Source organism: Vombatus ursinus, unplaced genomic scaffold, assembly GCF_900497805.2.
Source record: "Vombatus ursinus unplaced genomic scaffold, bare-nosed wombat genome assembly UNPS02005459.1, whole genome shotgun sequence".
NCBI classification, from domain to species: Eukaryota; Metazoa; Chordata; class Mammalia; order Diprotodontia; family Vombatidae; genus Vombatus; species Vombatus ursinus.
Window position 1 is genome coordinate 9,445,301 of NW_020945237.1, and position 18,005 is coordinate 9,463,305.

Genomic DNA, 18,005 nt, shown 5'->3' on the forward strand with positions numbered 1-18,005 from the left:
CTATCTATCTATCTATCTATCTATCTATCTATCTATCTATCTATCTATCTGTCTGTCTGTCTATTTTAAATAAACAAGGTCACAGACCCCAGGTTAAGAACTCTTGAGCTACGATGAGATAATAGTTTTAGTCCAAAATGAATTGGAAAATCTGGCTTAAGTGGGGATGGGAGAATGAATCTGGGAGGCAAAAACAAGCCTTTCCCAATACTTAGAGGGAAAGTTCAGATCTTTACTCGTGATGTGTACTGTTTTTCATGGTCAAAATATCTTGTTGATACAAAGAAGTGTTCATTACTGTGGGTGAAAGGTAAATAATTGAATATTCACTCAACTTCTTTGCTGCCCCTAGAGATTACACACACTATATAAGCACTGGAGTATATCTCTATGTAAGCATTTGAGGTATGGCTTTAGTTTTGGTTTACACCATTATAAAGAGAAATCAGAGCTCCCTGGAGTTATCTAGAAAATCATGGATTCTCAGTGTCCTCTGAGAGCTCACTTGAATGGTATGTTCTCTTTTAATGATGTACAAGGGCTTATTAAAAGTGAGTGACTATAAGTTTACTTGGAAGATTTTTTTAATTTGACCCCCCTACAAAGTTTGGTCCCACAATATTATTTTAAATGCATTATTCTAAGATACTCTCAACATTTTTGGACCAGTTTTGCTGTAGTTTGAATGAACATCTGATCAGATAAATTCCATTAACAGGCAGTGAAAGTTATCGTGTCATGGCTGACTTTTCTTACAGCCCAGTTGTTTTTTTCATTCCTCCTTAAGTGAAATTCTGTATGAGGAAATAACTGAAAGAGATGGTGAACAAAACAAAGTGTAGATTTGAGGATCCCCTGCACAAAAGTACTTAAATTCAACTGCGTAAACAAGGGGAGGCAAGCATGCTAAATGTTTCACTGTCTACAAAGCTGGAGAGAAGCCTGGTGTCCTCCGAAACATGAAGGAAAGGCTTTGCTTCAGACCAACCACTCGAGGGCCCAAAAGGGCTTCCTTTCTCTGGAGGTCAGTTGCCTCTGGAGAAATTGCTGTATGGAAAATAAGAGGGTTAGACGATGTAGGCAATTTCCTAAGGATAAGGAAATGTTTGGGAGATTTGTTTCTTTGCCCTCAAATTTGGGCAATCAGTTAAAACCAAGTTGAAATTAGGACTGCGTATAAAATCCTGTGTTTTGTTGATGTGAACTACTTAGAGTGTAGATGTGTAGATTTTCTAAAAAACACATTTACACAAAGACCAAAACCAACAGGCTTTGAAAATATAAATGCTCCTGGAAAAACAGTTGACTTTATTTCAGTGACCGATAGTCGTAATAGCTACCATTTATATAATACTAAGGCTTTCAAAGCACTTTACTTTTTTCCTTTGATCCAAATAACAACCCTATGAGGTAGGTGCTATAATTATCCCCATTTTACAGATGAGAAAACTGAGTCTGGGAGAGATTAAACAATTTGCCCAGGGCCAGATAGTTAATATGTGTTCGAGGCAGGATCCAAACATGCGTCTTCCTGATTCTAAGCCCATCTGAGTATCTATGCCAACTAGCTGCCTTGTGTGCCTGCTATCACTCATGGTTTTTATGCCACGTCTTGAACACAAGTGATCTTTGGCGATATGCTACAGACCACTGTGGGTCTCTCTATTGTCCACTATTTTGATCCTTCTTGGAGATAATGGTGTTGAGTCATTAGACACCTTGAGGAAAGGATGGGAGGCAGCTTGAGGCAGGCCAAGGCAAATCACTACCACTATCTCAACTACTGCCTCCCTTGAGACTTGGACAGAGACAACCTAGGACCCTAGACCCAGGAGCATTGTGAGTAGCAGTGCCTTCCAACGCTCTGCGCCCAGACCTTTTGTCTTGCTTCCAACCCAGCCCCTCCTCCCTGCATCAAGGCAAGCAACAGATCAGCCATTTCCATCAAATGCTGTCTAATTGCCATCTATGTGGTAGGTAAGTCAGCATACCTAAAACACTGAGGTGCCTGGGGGAGAGCTAGGAGGTGGCATGTATGTAGCAAGTCAAACAATCACTACCATCACTACTGCTCCAACTACCACCACCCCTTAGACTCCACTGGAGATAGTCCAAGCCCCTGAACTCAAAAGTCTTAGGAATAATGTTATCCTCCATTCCAGTGCTCCTATTTCCAGCCTGAACCTTATAACCACGATTTAGGAGAGAGATCACTGTGGACAGGGGGCCATTCTCACCACCACCAATGCCAATTAATCTACAGGCAGAGTAAGGCTAAGAGCCCTAGGAGTAGCAACAATGCCTAGAGCCCCACTCTGTCTTCCAGCCCAGACCTCACAAACATAATCCTGGGAAGCAATGTTCATAGAAACACAACCAGGAAACTTCTAAAGGTGCTATAGCTGTAGCTACTGAAGACCTAGAGAAGAATTTTTGCCATCAAAGTCTTTGGCACTATCAAATGGTTCAACATCAGAAACCAATTGAATTTTATGAGTGAAAATGATATTTAAAAAGAGGAATTGTCACCTGCTTCACCATCATACTGTCCTAAGGATGACGGGATTTTTCTATCTAATTTGCAACTGAACTCTACTGTGTGTGTTGCCTCTTCTATTAGAATGGGAGTTCCTTGAGAGCAGACACTGTCTTAATTTTTGATGTCTCCTAATGTTTTATAACAGAGTAAGTATTCAATGCATGTTTTTTGCATTCATTCATTCATTCATTCATTCATTGCATGAGTGACAACCACATAAACACCACTGGGAAAGTATTGGTAAAAAAAAATGGACTTTGTGCCAAGGAGTAGCCTATGATCATCGAAGGAACTATAAAATCTTCCAAATGCAATTTGGCCTGCTTTCACTCTACTCAATTCTGGACTCTGATAATTTTTTATACACAGTGACTACTAAAAATATGTATACACTGGATCTCCATCTGACTGCATGTCATGATATGGATAGCATGACATCTTCATCTATTTGGTTCTTCCTATGTTGATTGCTAGGTCAATCTCTGTCCTTTGAGTATCTGTGGATCTCACAGGGGAGGCTCTGGAACATTCCAGGTTTTGACCCAATTGGCATAATGTCATCACCAACCACGAACATCTGAAAGACCTCACTATTTTCAAAGACTCCTTCTTCCATTTTGATTGTGCACAGGACAGCCTCCATAGTGATGATTAAAAAAAAACCTTTGGTGAACATATATCTCCATCTTCTTATAGCTCATTCTCTATTGATAATCAGAAGATCATTAGATAAAGTAATTTCTGTTGGTGAACCTATCAAGGAATTTTGTGTTATAAAATATGCTCCAGGGAGAAATATTACTTGAAGAAAGCCTTTAAGACTCTATTTTATTTTATTTAGTCAATTGGTTTTTCTTTCCCTTAATAACAAACAATAAATGCAGAACTAGCTCATATTATCTAGACCTTTCAGTGGATTGTGTCTGAGGATATATTGTGCTTGAGAAAATAATCAGTGATGTTCTATTCCATTCTCCTACTTTTGCCCAGAACACCACCACTACCTTTATAGAACAGTTTCATGAAGATTTTGTAGATTTGGCAAGTAAGCACTTGGGTCAATAGTGACTGATGTCTTCTCAGTACCCTTTGTATTGGTAATACCATCCAGGGTCTTTGAATTCTTTTCAGTGTGGATTTCTTCGTGTGTATTTGGATTGTCCAGACATTCCTTTCAACTTCATTCCCTTAAGTGCCATTTCCATTTATTGATATAACACATCAGAAGTCCCAAAGTCATGGTTCTACCATCATGTATGAGAAGCGTCATCTCATGGTATCTAGAGAACCAGCCTTGGGCAATCATTTAATTTCTCAGGACAACTGAGACTACAGAGGAGTTACTTATTTGGATTGGCAGAGGAAGTTTCTTTACCTGGGAGTTATTTGTACCAATAAATCAAACAAACAGTTCTTATGCCTTTATCTATTCCTATCGTAATTCAATGGAAAGAGTATTGGATTTGGAATCAGGAGAGAGCTATTCAAATTCTGTCTCTGATACTAGTTGTATGACTATGATCTTGGACAAATGACTCCAGCAAGATCACACAACTCTGATCCCCAATTTCCAAATATCTAAAATGAAAATGAATATATTACCAGTACTTATTTCAGACAATTCCAGTGAAGATCAAATGAGATAATGTAGGTAAATAATATTCAATCCTTAAAATGCTTTGTTATTATTATTATTTTATTATCATATATGAGAATAGTTTTCTATAGAAATGTAGGCAGATCTGTTCCAGCTCACTTCTATTTGTTGTCCTTTCATCTTCAAATATTGCAATCATTTAGCTTATTTTGGTTTATTGGTGGGTATTCTGCAGATTTTTTCTCCACTCCACTGCTTTTTAATGTTTTGAAGTCATAATGTAAAACTGTTTGAGGACAATTTTAATCTTCCATCATCTTTTTCCATCCATAGTGCAAATGAGTTTGCACTTTAAATTAGTGTTGCCTTTGTCTCTCTTTTATCTCCAATTAACAAGGAGATTGTCTGCCCACTAAGAAGGTTTCTGGGCCCTTTAGTCCTCTTCATTGTGACAATTGTTTTACAGCCTCATTTTTAAATTTTTCTAAAAATCAATGACAATAAGATCTAATGCTTACTCTCATCCATTTCCCATTTTTATGACTCACAAATTACATGTGGCAAAAAATGTCACAGCAGAAATACTGTTCTAAAGTTGCAATTGTATAAGGTGTTTTATTATCTTTATTCTTTGTTGTTATTAGGTAGTGACCTAAAAATGTAGACAACTAATTCTGAAATGTAACTACCAATTTCTATTCATTTAAGATAGAGATTCTGAATCTGGGGGTTCCTGAACATTTTTTGAAAATTGATTACTGCATTTCAATACAATTGGCTTCCTTTGCAATCTTTGTATTCAATTTTATGCATTTAAAAATTATTCTGAGAAGGGCTCCATAGACTTTGTCAGATGCTGGCAAAAATGTTTAGAATCCCTGGTTTAAGATATATTCCCTTTCAGATTTTTTTTTTTTTTGGTGTCTGTGAAATTGTGTTCTCCGTGTTCAATGCCTTCTGACTCTCTTCTTTGAAGAAGTTACTTATGATATATGATTAAGATGCTTCTGAGAAATCTGAAGGCCTTTGTATATTACATTTCTTAATCTTGAATCATCATTTCCGACATCCATTACTCTGTCTTCTTCTGTGTCCCCCTTTTCATTGAAGTCCCCTGGTTTGGAAAATCATTTTGCTTATGATCATTATGTGCCCTGCAAGGCAAAGGAATGTGTTCCATGGAAGAATGTTTCTAAATTATCTTTCAGCATGGAATAAACCAGTCCCACCATGTCCTTTATTTAACTTTTCAAGGAAAATCTAACTCTTTTTCCATTTATCAGTAACTTTGTTATATTTTCCAGTTTCATTCATATCACTTAACGTAGTTCCTGGCACTTAGTAAGTGCTTAATACATATTCATTGGTGGTGATGATGATGATGATGATGATGATATCAAGGATGTGAATATGGATCTCAATGAGTTCCTGCAATATTATGTTAAGCAGTTCAGTCCAACAAATTTAGTCTACTAAATGCTTGTGGAACAAAATCAAAATTAAAAGAATTTCTTTCTTTAAGATTTTTTTTCATTCTATTGGTTATTTAACATATAAACAGATAAGCATATACTGATTACTTGTGAAGGAAGTTTGCAGCAATGAAGTGGGGAGGAGGAAAAGAAGATAAAACATAAATTAAGTCTTGATGGATGCCAGAGATTCTAAGAGGTGGAAGTGAGGAGGAAATTTAGTACAGGCTAGCCTATGCAAATACATAGATAGAATGCTGACACTGGGGAACAAGTCTGGCTGTATTATACATGGAATGAAGGAGAAAAGTGTGAAATACATGAAGACTAAGAAAAGGCCATTGAATTTAGCAATTTATTGATTATGGTAAATTTGGAAAAATAGTTTCATTTGTGCAGTGATATCCAAAGCCTGATTGCAAGTAGTTGAAAAATGAGTGAGAGGATAAGAAGTCAAAGCAGTGATTATTAATGGATTTTTAAATGAGTGAATGAAAAGTAATAAAATGATAGTTTAAGGGGATAGTAAGGTCAAAGTTTTTTTTTTTTTTTTGAGAATGGAGACTTGGGGATCTTTGTAGGCAACAAAAGAAGATAAGAAGAGATTGAAGATTAGAAAGTACTGGGAATTAGGTCCCAAAGGAGACAAGAGTGGATGGGAACCAAGGATAAAAATACAGTGGTTGATCTTGGATAAGGAGAAGGACTATCTTTTCATCAGAGAATGGAGCAAAGGATGTGAGAATAGAGGATGCTGGTGAGGGCTTTGAGAAATGGGATGGAGTAAAGAAGGGGAAATTTTTCAGTTATAGTATAGGCCAACTGTTGGGAGAGATGGCTTAGGAGTATTGAGTAGGTAAGAGAGGTTTTGAAATAAAATAGTTGGATGTGAAATAGTCATTTAGGGAAGAATAAAAGGATTACTATGGAGCGGTGAGGGTCCTGATAAAATTAAATGACATCAATTTGTAGTGGACTCAGCAAGTATGATTGTATAAGTTCCTCCAGAAATACCTGTAAGCACAGAGAAGGAAGATGGTGAGAGTAGTGGAGTGGCTAGGCATGAACGGTGATGGGACAACAGGTCAAGGGATTCAAACATAGGGGGTAAAGTACGATGTTCAAAAGATCAGCTCATTGATTGCTGGACAAAGAAATCATAGTTAGAATATCATCAGTTAAATAATTTAATGATTTAGATAGTCTAAAAGCTGATTCTTTGCATGATCTGCCCTGTCCCTCTTTCTGCTCTTTTACCACTATCACTAATGAAATGGAAGTAGATTGCACAGTAATGAGTGCAATTTAAAAAAAAAAAAACTTTTTCACAAATGGCCATGGCTGAAGAACTTATTACCTACAGATTAAACTTAGGTTGATAAGCCTTTCTACATGAAAGTGGGCTGATCCTTGGGCAGCCAAGAGAGTCTGTCACTTATTGTACTGGAAGCCTTTCTAGCTTGGTAAAATCTGTAGGAACTTGTACCCCCTGGCAAAGTCTTTGAGAACCTAAAGTCACTTTCATGCCATGGGACATTGGAATTAGACTTTTGTGGAGGAATTATGGCTATTTTTGTTCTTTTTTAATCACTAAATTCCAGAGAGAAATTTTTTATAGGAAAAGAAAACATTCCAACATAGCTAAAAATTTAGTAGGAACAAATAGTCTTATTGAATAGGTGATAGGGACTTTACTATTCAGCTTTAAATTTTCCAGACTTTTAGGTATATAAACCTAGTTTAAATAGCCTCTCTCATAAAGATGCTGGATATTGTTATTACATCTTTAGGAATGAGAGAATGGAGAGATTTAACTATCATTGCTGAGAAAGATTGTGCGAGGCCCAGGGAGAAAGGATGAAGAGACATTTCCTAAGGTCCTGAATGAGGTAACTGTCAAGGAGAACGATTCTGAAGAGACATTTTCAAAGAAAAGAGTTTTGCTCACATGATATGAAGAAGACATCTTGAATAGAAATTTTAAATACCATCCTAAGGGAAATGAATTGTTGGACTTCAAAAGTTGCAGCCTTTGGTTGGGCATGATACTGGCTGTGACTTTTCCCACAACAGACACATTCTTGAAATATTTAAATGTATTTTTATTGTTCATTAATCAGTTAGTACCTTGTAAAGCCTGTGACACTCATGGTTACTTAAGGTTATGAGACCAGTTGAGGTAGAGAGATGAGAGAGACTTATGGAAAAAGAGCTTTCTCTGGTGTGTTTGTAAGATGAGGTTTATAAAATGATTAATCTATATTTAATTAATTGATGAGAGATTGTGTGCTTCTACTAATTTTTGATAAAACTCCAAAATATACTCTTTGATTGCTTTCAAACCCAAGATGAGAATTAATAAAGAAATTAGACAGTAGCAGTTAGAAAAGGGATGGGGTTGCTATTGTAAGTGCACAGTCCATCATACCCCACATTTGGCAACATGTAGGATGGTTGACCCTAAAGCATTCTACAAATATTAAATCTTTAACACCTTGTAGGCAAAGCAACTCTCAGTGAGCTAAATGCAATAACAAAGACTTCTTAATGTCTTTCCTTCCTTTTGGGGCTTCTACCCAGCATAAGAACAAGTAATCAAGCAAATCTGAATTAACTGATGATTGAATCAGTCAAATTCAGATTCAGCAGTGGGATGAAGATGGTAGACAAACCCTACCAATGTTTTGGCCTTCCATTTAGCTTAGTAAAAGCAAGAGTCTTTCTAGTACTTTAATCAGTGTCCAAGAAAACTTTGTTTCTAGAAGTTTCCATGGTTTACTAGGCCATTGCTCAACATTTCAGCATCCAAGATATTGGCAGTGGCATACCAAAAATTCCACTTTCCCCCACGCTATAAACCCCAACAGCTTGTTTGCAGATCCACAATCTAGTGAAGAATCTACATTTTCTTAAATGGAGGCCCTATTGATTTACCTACTGTCAATGCAAGGCATTTGTGTCTTCCATGCGAGGTTTGAAAACTAGGTACTCTGAGCATTACTGTCCACAGGAGCCTTTAAGCCTTCCCTGTAGTACTTATGATCTGACATATCATTAAATAGATGCCATGGAAAATGGAAATTTCAAAACATGTGCTCTTATAAAAAGGTATATCAAAAAGTATCTTTGATTGTGCCTCTTGAGCATTGCATGCTAGGTGGCTGCCTACCTTCCCTACCCCTTGCTCTAGTCTTGATAAAGCTTCTGTTCTCTAAAAAGATCAGTCATCTTCTTTTTCTTAGCAACTACCTAGCTAAAGAAAAAAAGTAAGTGAATGTGAAAAATCCGGATTCAGTTTATTTGCATTGCTATTAAAGTTGTTAAACTTTATTCCCTCTCTCCTCTCTTCATAGTGAAGTAATCAAGTAAGTAAAAGTAACAACTATTTAAAAGTTGAGAATTTAAAGACTGGGGAGTTTGTTGCCAGCCACATGTACATAACAAAATCAGGAATTTGGAACATAGAATGCTCTTCAGAGCAGCACTTAGCAATAATCTTAAGATCAGTGGAGCGCTGCTTAACGGAGACTCCATACCACATGAGTCCAGTGTAGGGCAGTCCAGTAGGAGCAATACAAGGAGATCATCAGAAGATATTGCCAGTCCTACAGTACAGAAAGTCCAAATTGTTCCTCCATACATGTGTCATGGCCATACATGTTCCTTACGTATGTATCCCTCCACATGATATTCCTATATGTGTCCATTTGTCCCATTGAGAGTTTGAATTTGTAGAAAAGAGTGCCCTAGATTTATGGGGATAGTCATCTATTTCTATTTTTCCTCCTGTGTTATTTCATTAGATGCCTTTACTTTGAATTGTGTCTTCTGGCTGACTAGTAGAATCAAACACATTGATGGGGGCTCATAAGCTTTTGTTTTGAGTTGATTTGTAAGTTTATAATTCCACTATCCCCTTACTTCTCCTATTGTTGCAGTTTAGTTGATGAATAATTGGAGTCACCCTGGCTTTGTAAAGAATACAACCAATGCTTTGTTTTGGATATGGATGACAGTTGTTTCTGCCTGACTCATGTGGTGTGTTACAGTTGTTCCCCGAGTAGGCTGCATAACAGACATGAAGTCAAAGCCCTACAAGCTGTCACCAGAGGAGAATGGCATTAAAGACAGGCTGTTAAATTTCCCTTCTTGTGAAACAACTCCCTCTAAGAATTAAGACAGTAAATGTTTCTACTCTGATGCAAGTGAAGGGGCATCTACTTTGTTCCTGGGAGAATAGATCACATGTCCTGCATCAAGAGAATTCCTGTCTAGCTGAGAGAGATCCCCTTCTGTCTTGACAGAAGAGACCTGTCAAAGGCTAATCTCTGACCTATGAGTCAGTGAAATGAAAAAAAACTCTTATTAATGCTGTGAGATAAGGGAGCAAGGTATACTAGCAACATTGATATAGTGTATGTATCCCCATATAAATGTATGGGGATAGGTACTAGATTTGTGATTTCATTGATTTAGGGAACTTTAAGGTATGGAAATTCCCTTGGCAAATGTGGGTCAGTACCTCCTCTGTAACTTACAGCAGTCTTAGAGAGTTGCCTACAGCATTGTTGCTAAACTTAAATGAAAACAGATCCCTGCTACCCACATATTGACTTAGAAAACCACAGGTTAACATTATCTATGTTGTATTGTATTTTTATTTATTTTTGTTAGACACTTTCCGGTTACATTTTAATTTGGTTCCCTGATAAATGTGGGAGTTTTGTGGCTACTTGTGGCCCACCAAGTTTGATTCAAAGGAGAGTGACTTGGCCAGAGTCATACAGGCAGTATATAACAGAGGTGAGACTTGAATCCAGGTCTTCCTGACCGAAGTCATCTTTATATCCATTATGCTATGTTGCCCACACTCTTTTCCACCCCTCTCTGTCCTCTCTTTTTCTTTGTCTCCCCTCTTTTCTCTCTCTCTTTCTATCTTTTTCTCTCTCTCATTCTCTCTCCTTCTCTTTCCCTTTCTCTCTCCTCTGTCTCCTCTCTCTCTCTGTGTCTCTCTCTGTCTCTGTCTCTCTCTGTTTCTCTCCCTCTGTGTCTCTGTCTCTCTCTCTTTGTCTCTCTGTCTCTCTCTGTCTCTGTCTCTGTCTCTCTCTGTCTCTCTGTCTCTCTCTCTCTCTCTCTGTTCCAGTCCCTGGTTTGCCCCCCTTAGGCCTCCTGTCTTCCTGTGTAACCTTCGTAAGGTCTAAGACCCCAGGCAGTCCCATAGCTGGCATTCTGTGGGCATTTGCTAGTCATTAATGAATAATGAATGTGTAGACATGTGTGGCTGTCTTCCTTTCTTTACTTTTTAACCTACAGTGTTTGGAACCAGACTCCCTGTTACTCATAGCCGGAGGAGATTTTGAAGATCATCTGAGTGAAGAAGTATTTCAGAGAATTTCTCTCCTCCTTCTGTATTACATAATTCATCAGGAAGAGATCTGTGCCTCAAAACTCAATCTGAGCAGTAAAGACTATCAGTTTTACTTGCACAGTTTACTTAGCTTAAGGCAGGATGAGGACTGTTACTCGTTTTCTCAGAATGAGACAGAAGACATCTTGGCTTCCGTAAGGCAGCATTTTAACACGTCCAGAAGCCAGGTAAGAAAATCCCAAATGTGGAGGGTCTGAGCGCACCGCTAAGGAAGAGGCTTGGGATTCATGCAAGTAGATATTTAGAGAAGCCATCTAGACTATGTCCTTCATTTTGCAGAGGTTAAGGCACTTGCCCAAGATCACATAGGTAGTAAGCTTCAGAGACAGGATTCAAACTTAGGTTCTCTGACTCCAGCTCCATGACTCATTCTATTATACCATGAGTTCATCTTGGGCAAGTGCTTATTCTTAAATTTCAAGAATATCTATTCAAGGTTTCCCAAAAGCCTTAGTGTGGTTTTAAGCTTGAATAACTTAGATTGTCCAACTCTCCATGACCCCATTTGGGGTTTTCTTGGTAAAGATGCTGGAGTGCCATTTCCTTCTCTGGCTCATTTTACAGATGAGGAAACTGAGGCAAATAGGGTTAAGTGACTTGCTCAGGGTCACACAGCTAGTAAGTGTCTGAGGCTGGATTTGAACTCAGGAAGATGAGTCTTCCTGATTCTAGGTCCAGAACTCTATTCACTGTAGCGCCACCAAGCTGCCCCCATTGCCTATGGACTCACGAACAAATTCACTTAAATGCCTTAGGTCTCAGTTTCCTCCTTTGTGACATGAGTGAGTTAGACTAGATGAATTTTGAGTCCCCTTTCAGCTACAGATCTATGATCCCATAACCTGGCAGGTATACGAAGGGTGGATTGGAGAGAGGAGAGACCAAGGAGGAGAGTGTTTACTCCAGGGGATCCTTTCCTGGCTCCTTCATGTCCATAAAATCCAGATTCAGCTAAGGCACTGCCATGTTCACGTTTATCCAGGAGGGAGGGTTGAAAGCACAGGATATCTGTCAGTGTACTTCACCTTCAAAGTGAAGAAAAACAAGAAACAGCTGCAGCCCCCCTTCCTCCCAGCTCCATCACTCGTTATCGCCAGGAATGGAACAGGTTGCAAAAAGACTAGTGCTTTGGAGCCATCAGTACGAGCCAGCATCTCTCTGTAGCCCCTCATTAGCGCCCCATCTTTGCTCAGGTCCGCAGTTAGGTACTTGATGTCCCCTGCATTCTCCCCATTAGGCAGTGTGCAGCCCCAGCTCCAGGGGCCTCTCCCACCCATTCCACATCAAAAAGCTGACTTTTCAATTAACCTCTCCTTTGCTTTCTGACTCTCTGTGGGTAGTCAGGGGGCGGTCTTGTTATCAGTGATTCAGGGTGATCTTCCAAAGGCCCTAGGCAGCCGCCTCCCATCACAGTTAGAGGGGTTTGGTACAGCCTGCTTTCCATCATAAATTATTCACTGGCAAGTATGGCTGGATTTGAATCTGAGTGCCAGAGCTGGTTTCCAGGAGCTCCAACTGTATCTCAGCAACCATTCAGAGGCCCTAAGCAAATACAGGGAAAACAGTCTCCAAATTGCTACAAATGCAGCTCATTTGCTCTCAGTGTCTATGTAGCTGTAAGTTCCTGGGCTAATTGAAAAAAAAAAGGGGGGGGATGAAGGAAATGGTTAGGAGAGCACTATTAACCAAAGAGAAGGAAAATCACAACCACAAAGTTTTAACCCTTTGAATAGGAAAAATCATGTCAATTTCCTCAGTTTGGGGTTTATAAGAAAGCACATCTTTCTCCAAAGAATTCTCCTTGCCACGTAAAGAAGAGGGAATACTATACACAGATGTCATAGTGTAGAAAATGTCCAAACAATGGATTGGTTCAGATTAACCACTGGAATTTCAGGCTTCCCATCCCCTGCTGGAGATCTGTCTTGTGACAAACATTAGATGCAAACTGGGAACCCAAAACCCCCAAAGTGGTGCTATGTGAAGTCACTTTGGATTTCCAGAGTCTTGGAGTGTCCTTAAGAACATATGTGGCTATGAGTCCTGTGAGGAGAGGAATAAAACTTCCATGTTCAGAATCCACCAAAGATTGTAGGATCATAGATTCAGAGCTGGAAGTGACCTTCAGAGGTCAGTAAATCTAGATCCCTCATTTTACAGACGAAGAAAATGAGGATTGGAGAGCTTGTGACTTGTTCAAAGTCAAACAGCTAGTAAGTTCAGAGGTAAGATCTGAACCCAGGTCTTCCTGTTTTGAAGTCCAACACGCTATGAATGATAACACCCTGACTGCCATTACAATATTCACATGACAAAATGGGATGAGAATCACCTGATTATTAGTAGTAGTAGCAGTAGTATTATTAACAGTGATGATAAGTCGTTGGGAAGCAGTAGGAGTCTAGTGCAGGGGTGAGGAAACTGTGGCCTCAGGGTTGCAGGTTCCCAACTCCAGTCTAGTGCATCAATATCTGACCTCAGTGTTAAAAAGACCTGTGCTTGAGTTCTGCCTTCGACATATGCTGGCCCTGAGTCAATTGGTTAACCTCTTAGTTCCTCCCAGACAAGTGTCTAAGTCTATAAGGTAGAGAGCAAGTGCTGAGGGTTCAATAAATTCAATAAAGATTTATTAAGCACCTACAATGTTCCAGGCACCGCACTTAGTGCGGGGATACAAAAAGAGGCAAAAGACAGTCCCTGCCTTCAAGGAGCTTGCAACCTAACTGGAAAGATATTCACTGGGACATTTTGATGCTGATAAAACCTCAAAACCTACAAAAATGATGCTGATGATGCTGGTGGTATTACTGTAGAACGACTGTAGATGGATGGGGCTTTTGATTATTTTGAAAATAAGTAAATCAACTCAGCTTCAGTTTTAATGCTTTTTTATTCCCATGATGGAATTCCCTATGGATAATATCTGTATCTTCCCTAAATCATTCCACGGGGGCATGCTAGAACATTCTACCTTGGGGCATGCTGGTAAATGTTTAACAACCAGCTCCCCCCCCCAAAAATGTATACCAGACACTTTTAAATTGAATCTGTGTCATCAATATTTTCTCTCTCAATGTCTTAAGTCTAAACAATCAGCAAGACAATAAATCAAGCCCCTGGTATAAACATACTGAAAATTTAGCTGGCTCCCTCACACTCCACACTCTATACACCTCTCCCCATTCTTGCTCAAATAAAACCCACCCACCCCCCTCTTCTTTCCTTCCTCTGCTCTAGCTCACTGTTGAGTCTTTCTACTTTTCCTCCAACTCTCTTTGTGGGTTCTGTGTGAGCCCCAGACAGAGAAGAGCTGGCTATAAGTGCTTGGAGATGTGGGGTTAGGGTTTGTGCACTTCAGCCTTCAGTTACTGGGTAAGCCTTCCAGGGCCTGAGGTAATCCCAGGGCAAAAAAGATTTCCCCTTTCTTTAAGGAAAAATGCCCTGGACATTTCACTAGGATGCCATCTCTTTCTTAGCTAATGTCCTCTGAATCAACAGGAATTTGGAGGGTGGTGAGCAGAAGGAAAGAGTGGCTGTGTTTTCTCCCAAGAGGCAAGCCCTCCAAGACAGGTTAGCTCCTTAGAAGCTCTAACACCCAAACTACACTAACGTATCTTCTACAGTTTACAAAGGACTTTCGTCACAAGAACTCTGAGAGGCAAGTTCTACAAATGTGATTTTCCCCATTTTACAGATGAGGAGAGTGATACTCAGGTTAAGAGACTTGCTTGCTATCACAAAGCCCCTCCCCCAAAAAAAGCAGAGCTATGATATACACTTGTATCTCCCAGCTCCGAGGCCAATGGATGCACTTTAGTATTGTGGTGGGTCTGATACCGAACCGGTGTGAGGGTGCGCATTTTGTCCAGTAGGACCAACCACAGACTATTTGTGTCTTATCAGCCTATATGTCCTTCTATAAATCTTCCACATATGCCTCAGTCAATGTGATGGTTGCCTCTCTCTAGTTTATATAGGTTACATTTTACAAAAGGCCCATTTTACAAAGGGCCTTTCTCACAATGACTATATGAGGTAGGTAGTATGAATAGTTTTATTCTCACCATTCATTCATTCATTCATTCATTCATTCATTCATTCACTCATTCCCTGATTCATTCACTCAAACAGAAACAGTCCTTGTAGTTAAGGCCTTTCCCTTTCGAGAGAACTAGATCTGTGATTTCATCACTGTGGGGAAGTTCCAATAAGGAAATTCCCTCCCTTGAGACAGATCAGCTTCTGCTCTTTAACATACAGTTTCAGAGATTTCTTACATTAGAAGGACCCTTTTCCAGGTCATCAGCAGAGGTAGAAGAAGGTAGATGAACACTGAAGAGAGTTTGGAAGGCATCGCCTTCCTGAATGCAGTGAAAAGAATTGAGGACTCTTAGGAGTTTAAAGAATTTAACCTCAAATGATTATGCTCAGATTTGATTTCTGAATCCTAAGGATTTCTGAGCCAAGTGGATAAAATCATTGTTGATGCATTGATGAAGACATTGCTGAAGTCAACAGGGGTAGCTAGTTAGAACCAAAAGCTTAAGTTGAATTTGTTGAGAAATAAGCAGGAGATAAAAACTTATTCACAGATAAGCAAATAAAAAATAGAGGAGATTGGCAAAGGATCAATTTGGGAGCAAGAAGGAAAGACATAGCTTTAGTTTCGTTTCGGACATGTTGCACTTGGAGAGACATATAGATAGTTAAAAGGAGATGTTTAGGCATCTGTAAATATAGAAATAGAGATCTCGGAAGGCTTAGGTCTAGATATAAAGCTTGTTTCAAAACTGCTAAGATAGCTTAAAACTTAAAACTGTAGTAAGATTTTTTAGGACACCTTATAGAGATCTGAGAATCATTATCATTGTGTCCTACATATAATATGTAATTGAAAATACTTGTTGAATTGCTTTAAATAAATTAGATAATAAATTTAGACTAAATTAGATAATAATTATATACATGAGAACAGAGATGCCCCTTAAGTTTTCCCCGAGAGAGAATGTAAAAATGAAGAGTAGAAAGCCAGGCTCCAAATTTTTATTGATGCCTATGATTAAGGAGAATGAGTCAACAAAAGAGACACAGAGGGAGTGAGCAGAGAAGTCAGAGAACCAAGGAAGTGTTAGAACAAAGGAACCAATAAACCAATCGGTCATCAACCCACAAGCAGTTAGTACCTGCCTACAATGTGCCAGGAACTGTGCTAAGTACTATGGACACAAAAACTAAAATGAAACAGTCCCTGCCCTCAAGAAACTTACACTCTTTCAGGGAGACATCATATACATATACAAGTATGCATTCTCACAAAATATGTGTGAAAATAATACACACATACAAGAGTCAATATAGGGGCATGGAGATAGTAGATGGAGTGTCATGTGTGAGGAACAGCAAGCAGGCCTGTTTGGCTAAACTGTTGAGTGTACAGTGGGGAATAATGTATAATAAGGCTGCAAAAGAGGTTAGAGCCAGATTGTGATAGGCCTTAAATGCCAAATGGAGAAAGTCAAAGGAGAAGAAAGTTCCAAGAAAAAGCATTAAAATATTAATGAGAATTTTTTTAAAAAATACTCAAATGGTCCAAGAACGTCTCCAGCCTTGTCAGAGATACTACCGAATATTTAACTCAAATGCTGAATGAAAATTAAAAATATTCTCCCAATATGTATCTTGATTTCAGTGTGTGGAGACCAAAATTCTACAACAGAAATCTGGAATAATAAGCAATAATGGTGCTGACGAGAACACCCTTCCTCGGCTGGCTGCTACCATCATTTCTTTGTCCCTTCAAGGAGTCTGTCTGGGCCAAAGAAGCTTGCCCTCCCCAGATTATTTTGTGGAATACATTTTCAATTTTCTGAATAGTACCAACACTCTCCACCTACCAGGTAAGGATGCTTTATTGGAATTTCACTTCTGTATCCCTCCCACCATTCAAACCAGGCTGACTAAGCAAAGATTAAAGGGGATTACAGAGTTACTTCAGCTAGGGCTGAGTCACCACTTTATCCTTTAATATGCATAAAACATGTGAACAAGGTTACAAAACAGGCATTGGCCTGAGTCCAGAACTGAGTAGTTCTTCCTGAGCCTTAAACACAATGTTGTATGAATGTTGACTAGAGATGGAAACCAAAGGATTCTTCCACAACTGTAAGCTGAGTACTCCAAGATGCCTGGCATTGTGCCGCAGTTATGGTCAGCTGTGGTCCCTGTGTTTAAAAAACTTGCAAGCAAAAGCATACTCCAGGGGAAAAAAGATTCCCAGAGGTATCAGACGCGTGGCCCATGGGCCATAGGGAGCCCACAACACTCCTGAGGACAGCCTGAGCCAGACTGAAATGCAGGATCCATCTGATTTTAATGTGTTGATTTGTTAATAAAAAAGAAATATATAAACACGCATGGTTTTCTTAGTCAATATGTAGCCTGCAAGGAACTACGCACTGTCCTAGAACACTTTAGAGCCAAAATACAGCCATAGAATTTTAGGAAAGGGAGGGATCTTAGGGACCATCTGATCCAAATCCTTTATTTTATATATATATATATGTGTGTATTTAAGAAAACAGACAGGTCACACATTAATTATTGAGATACATAACAAGTACCTAAATAGCCTACACTAAGACACTAACAGTGATGGTCCTCTGTGCTGTTCTTGTGTAGGGCCAGTTGCAAAGGGAAGGGGAAGGGAAAAGAAATAAGTATTGACATGGCACCTTTTATGTGCCAGGCACTGCCCAGCACTTTACAAATATTATTTCATTCGATCCTAACCCACAACCATTTATGATAGTTACTATCCTTATCCCCATTTTGCAGTTGAGGAAATTGAGACAAACAGAAGTGATTTACCCAAGGTCACACAGCTAGTAAGTGTCTGAGGCTGGATTTGAACTTAGGTCTTCCTAACTATCCACTATGCCACCTAGCTGCCTACATTCAGTGAGAACAGCA

General features: G+C 39.1%; 1 protein-coding gene across 2 annotated transcripts in view; it reads left to right on the plus strand.

Moving 5' to 3' along the window:
- Positions 1–18,005, plus strand: part of SLC39A12 (solute carrier family 39 member 12) — a 102,392-nt gene that overhangs the window by 944 nt on the left and 83,443 nt on the right. For both annotated transcript variants that reach the window (XM_027847960.1, XM_027847961.1), the window contains exons 2-3: positions 10,922–11,203; positions 16,726–16,933. In XM_027847960.1, coding sequence (XP_027703761.1) covers positions 10,922–11,203; positions 16,726–16,933 — 490 coding nt within the window. The remainder of the gene's footprint in view (positions 1–10,921; positions 11,204–16,725; positions 16,934–18,005) is intronic.